The 5,235-nt window shown below is 37.9% G+C and overlaps 2 protein-coding genes across 2 annotated transcripts in view; both read right to left on the reverse strand.

Moving 5' to 3' along the window:
* LOC104812909 (Na(+)/H(+) antiporter NhaD) overlaps positions 1–1,020 on the reverse strand; it is a 4,599-nt gene extending 3,579 nt beyond the window's left edge. Inside the window, exons 1-2 of the mRNA XM_010540318.2 lie at positions 652–1,020; positions 21–197 (exon numbers count right to left, since the gene is read on the reverse strand). Coding sequence (XP_010538620.1) covers positions 21–197; positions 652–903 — 429 coding nt within the window. The 5' untranslated portion in view covers positions 904–1,020. The remainder of the gene's footprint in view (positions 1–20; positions 198–651) is intronic.
* Positions 1,021–2,146: 1,126 nt separating this feature from the next.
* Positions 2,147–3,865, reverse strand: LOC104812910 (probable E3 ubiquitin-protein ligase RHY1A). The gene is made up of 3 exons (XM_010540319.2): positions 3,519–3,865; positions 3,212–3,399; positions 2,147–2,704 (listed from the first exon to the last, which is right to left on the reverse strand). The coding sequence occupies exons 1-3, from the start codon at positions 3,729–3,731 to the stop codon at positions 2,368–2,370; spliced, it is 738 nt and encodes a 245-aa protein (XP_010538621.1). The 5' UTR covers positions 3,732–3,865; the 3' UTR covers positions 2,147–2,367.
* Positions 3,866–5,235: the final 1,370 nt, after the last annotated feature.

Consider the following 5,235-nt stretch of genomic DNA (forward strand, 5'->3'; position numbering starts at 1 on the left):
GTGGGGGGGGGGGGGGGAACCTGATTAGCAGCAACCCAGGAATGATTAATGGCAGCTGTTCCTGTGAGAGCTGCTGCAAAAATAGCAATAGCTTTGACAATGTCGGTCTTTGGCTGGTAGTTCGCTTCAAAGTAACTCGAACTCGTTTCATCAACAGAACATAAAGGGTCGCATGTTCCTGATGACTCCATCAGGTCCTGTAGGAAATAACAGAGATCCATATGAAATGCAACCACCTCAAAAGGTATATGCTTCTTTCTTATGGTTATACGATTATGGATTGTTATGACACCCTTTCTATGAATAAGAATGAAAGCTTTTGCATCCCATATCACCTCTCTCGACTAGATTTCACTGACAGCAAAAATATTTTTGAGCTTCTTACCCATTTGCTCCAATTTGCATCAAAATTCGAGTTCATCAAACTGAAGACTCCGGAATGTATAAAGGAAGAATCTAGTACTGCCATAAGTGTTGATTTCGATTGAATAATAACGAGCAAACACGTCACAGACCCAAAGTCACATAGAACGAATACGACATACGAGTTTATGACGATTCGACCCCAAAATCAAGAATCAATCTATACTAAATGGGTACTCAGATAGTTCGATTTTATTTTGGTAAGGGAAGGAACTGGAAAAACCAAACCTGGAGCTGTGCTTCATCGTCGATTTGAGCTTGTTCTTCGACCGAACGAGAAGTGCCCCGTGCCTTATCCTCAGCCCTAACAAGAACACCATTTCTCGAAAATCTCGGACCTCGAATTCCGGAAAACGACAAATTTTGCAGAAACTGGGTCGAGGTCGAGGGAGAAATCCGCGACGAAGCGACGACGGAGCGTCTCTTCCTCAACCGATGAGAAGGCAGAGCAAGGTGTGAGCCTATGGAAAAGGCCGCCATTGGAGAAGCTTGATAGCTTCCGGAGAAGATTACAGTAATGGTGGTGGCAGTGAAATCTGAAGAAACCGAACTTTGATTTGCAGAAGAAGAAGACGACGACAAGTGGGGTGTGGTTTTGAATACAAGGCTTCCCTTTCGTCACTACTATTATCATTTGTGGAAATTGCATATGAGACCCTTTTATTTTTATACTGTATTGAAATAAACCACAACTTCTTAAAACACATAATAAAACCTTTTACTATCGTTGTTGTCTGGCTTCGGCTTCTGCCCCGACGAGTTAGGGGTATAAAACGGGGACTCGACTCGGACCAGCTTGATTCGGATGTAGAATTTTTTATATGGAGTTGGTTTGATCCAATAAGATTTCGGTACTATATTTGAAAGTTCGGAGTCCAGTCTTGTAGAATTTCGGATGAATTCATATTAAATTTCAGATATTTTTAATAATAAAAAATAATTTTTATTTATATGTTTATATGTAAAAAAATTAACAAAATATGTTTAAAATTAACAATATCAAAATAAAATTTTCTGAAAACTAAAAGAAAGATCGAAAGAAACTTACAACCCTTTATTAAAAAAAAGAAAGAAACTAATATTAATTCGATCGACTTTATATCCATGCAGCACAACCGATAAAATTTAACCATTTGGTTATAATTTTAGCAGCACAACAATCATATATAACAAACGGTTATATAGACTTAATCGGTTCGGTTCGATTCGGTTTCAGTTCAGTTTTTACATAATAAAATTATAACCAAATGGTTAAATTTTATCGGTTTATTCAGTTTAGTTTTAGATCGGTTCGGTTATCATATATTTAAAAAGAAAGAATATTAATCCTCCACGAAATTCAAAACATCTACCCAAATAAATCTATAAAATGATTAATCTCCAAAAAAATAAAAAAAATCTACAAAAAGCTTGATAAAAGTTAAAAACATTAACGGTTAATTCGGTGAAATACATGAGAATAAAAATATGAACTATAAAATAATGCCACTAAAAATAATTAGGATAAAAGTTAAAATATTGAAAAAACTAATAACCATTCGATTAGCTGAGGTTATTCGCTTATTTATTGAACTTCCTCAACCGTTCGGTAATTAAACAAATAACCGAACCGAACCGTTGTTATTCGGTTAATAACCGAAATGACCACCCCTAGATATAATTGGATTTAATCCCACACCGAACCATCAAACAAACATGGATAAACACCAACCACACCACCAACTACGAACATGAACAACATGCAATGACCGAACAATGTCGTGACAGAAAGAAAATATATAACATATCAACACAAAAGGCAATTTCTCACAAAGAAACCAAAAAAAAAAAACCTTAGGGCAAAAGGGACTGGTTCTTTCGTTTTAAGATCTTCAAAATAAAAAAGAACATAGGGAAGATAGATGTGATTGGGTAATGGTTAGAAAGATTACAAGTCCTATTTGATTATACGGCTCTACGGCAATAAGGGCATTCTCCGCAAGTTCTAAGCCAAGGAACCAAACACGAGGAATGGAAACTGTGGCTACAGAGCAAGGATATAAGCACATCCCCGTCTCTGAAACTCTCCAAACATATGCTACAATCCGTTTTCACCTCCGAGGAGATAAACTCTCGCCTGTGTAAACCGTTGATGGCGTCTCGGGTGAGGCCGTGTGGCTTCTTGTTGTATTCCCGGGATAGCTGTGAACCCTCGGGTTGAGAGGTTAGGTCGGGGAAGAAGGGAACGGTGTCTGCAGTATCGATCAAACTCAGGCTGGTACGAGAGGCGGAATCCCTTCCCCTGGAGAAAATAGAAGATTCAAGATTCAGTGCCGGAATTCCAAGGTGTGTTTCTTGATCGATACAAAGGGACATCCATCACAAAGAAGCTCGTAAACAAGTAGCAACACGCGGTATCGGAAGTTACTTAGCATTGGAATTTGGACCCCGAAAGAAACAAAGAAGAGAAAATCCATCATGCATTTAACAAGAAGGAAACTTTCCTCTCTTTCCTTTCTTAGAATGATCGAAACATCCCAATGATAAATTCCACAAGATTGCCATCTTCAACCAAGAAAACTGAAAGCATAGAATCCAACGGAAAGTTTCTATTAAGAGAAACACCAAGAAACCTACTATGCTTCAAAAGAATGTCTGAAAGAACAAGCGCAGTTACACTTCACCAATACTACTGTCCAAATCATGTTTCCACAAACTAAACTATAAGAATTCGATTGGAAGCTGCAGAACCATCAAAAAGCAACCCGTCAGCATCATCACAGTTATCATGCTAAGATTAAACACAGACCTGTTACCAGAAAAAGACACTCCCCTCAATCTCTCGACAAGTCTTGCCCTAGCAAGCAGAACAGCTCCGGGAAGCCTCTCGGTCTCATTCAAGCTTCCCCAGTTTCCGACACTCTGAGTTTCACCATTTCCACTGTTCCTACTCAAGACCTGGGTCGTGCTCTGCAAATTACGATTAGGTCTACGCTCCTGAGGCAAGAGCAAGACGATGTATGAATAACCCAATTCAGAATACTGAAAACATTATTCAAGGAAAAGGCAACAAAGCTAAAATCAGATAGAAAACAGGGACAGAGATTGAAGCTTACAGAGAAAGCGAACTGTCGGAGGCGCGAGGCTCGCCGGAGAGAGTCACATCCGTCGAAATTATGGCGGGTCTGATGGTTTTGACGGTGGCGACGGTGGTGGTCGTGGTGGTCGTGGTGAAAACTCCGGTTGAGAGATGGGTCGGATCCCAAATCCGGGTCGGGTCGACCCAGACGCGATCTTCGGGTGTAGAAGAGCTCCGATGCGCTCGTCATGCACCGATGAACGAAACCCTAAATGCGAGGAACGAAGAGGATGAGAAACAAATTGTGGATTTACCTGTCAAATGGTCAAGAAGAAGAAGAAGAAGAAGAAGAAGAAGAAGAAGAAGAAGAATAGAACGAGAGGAAAGAGATGAGAAATGGAGGAATGAATGAAACGTTTCTATTGGGAGAGGTGACGTCACCCTACGTCATCGTTTGTGTCGTGTTGAAAGTTCAGGCAATTTGAAACGGTGTCGTTTCAATGAAATATCTAATATTTAAATTTTCTCGTTTTTGACCCCACACGCCACTCATCACAATCCAATCGGGGCATTATCTGTTTTACCCGATGTGATAAACGTCCCTATGCCTACCCTCCTCCTATCCAAAAAATAAATTTACTTCTAAAATACCTTCTCAAATATATATTGACCAAAATAACTTTATAATATTATTTTATATTTATTTTTTAAAATTAAAATCAGTATTCTCTCCTCAAAATTAGGATCTCTCTCCTCCATGCTTCTCTTTCAAAGTTTTCTCTCTCTACATTGTTTTTTCTCTCCTCTGAAATTTGGATTTTTCCTTCAAAATTTGACGAAATCATAGCAAAATCTATATGAAATCAAACAGAAACTTAGAAATATATAAGCAGCAATCGAAATCTCAGTCTTTTTTATGAATATTGATGGTTTTAACGTTTTATCTTGTATTTTTTTTATTATTTACTAAGTTTTGTCATCGATTTGTGTCAAATCTGCATTTAAGTGTTTTTAGAATATAATTAAGTCATGGGTTATGTAGTTTACCTATCACAATAGTCAGAATAGACATATAGAACGCAAAGATAATAATGTGCATATCGGTCATGAATTGCAACAATAATACAGATCACAATAGATGGGTCATAAAGGTTATATAGTCATACGGTCACATAGTCATATGGGTCACGAGCCATTAGGATAATGGTTGACATAGGTCATAAGGGTCACAATGTCATATGGTCACACGGTCACACGGTCTCATGGTCACATGGTCACATAGTCACATAGCCCTTAAACCCTAACACCGTATACAAAGTGTTAATGAATGGTAGGAGAACATCTACAACGGGAGGAGAGAGAAACCGCAAAATGATAACAGTTGTAAATATGGTATTTTTGCAATAAAGTATATTGATGCAATTTATCTTGGTAAACAACAAACGTTGTGCCCCTTGATGTGCGGCAATGTCTCCCTGACCCATGAGCAGTTGACAACGCAATATTTGTTCATGGCAAGGTGACGAAGAAAGCGTGAACTTTTACTTGATCAAATGATTTGTTTTTTGTATTTGGACATTAACTATGACCCCCTTTTATTTGTTTCGTAAAACTCTAAATTATAAACTTTTATTTTTCGTTTTTGATTATTTTGTATCTGAATTTACTTATGAACTTGTCGGAGAGAACGCCTAATTTGTATATAAACTTATTTATGAATACATTATTATATAAATACAGTACATCATTATGCA

The sequence above is a fragment of the Tarenaya hassleriana genome, unplaced genomic scaffold, assembly GCF_000463585.1.
Source record: "Tarenaya hassleriana unplaced genomic scaffold, ASM46358v1 Cleome2, whole genome shotgun sequence".
In the NCBI taxonomy this organism is placed as follows: domain Eukaryota; kingdom Viridiplantae; phylum Streptophyta; class Magnoliopsida; order Brassicales; family Cleomaceae; genus Tarenaya; species Tarenaya hassleriana.

Excerpts from the sequence above, each read along its gene's own strand:
- LOC104812910 (XM_010540319.2), bottom strand. The coding sequence starts at position 3,731 with ATGACGAGCGCATCGGAGCTCTTCTACACCCGAAGATCGCGTCTGGGT. Across the intron at positions 3,400-3,518 it reads TCCGACAGTTCGCTTTCTCT|GAGCGTAGACCTAATCGTAA; the intron begins GTAAGCTTCAAT and ends CTCTTGCCTCAG. Across the intron at positions 2,705-3,211 it reads GTGTCTTTTTCTGGTAACAG|GGGAAGGGATTCCGCCTCTC; the intron begins GTCTGTGTTTAA and ends TATTTTCTCCAG.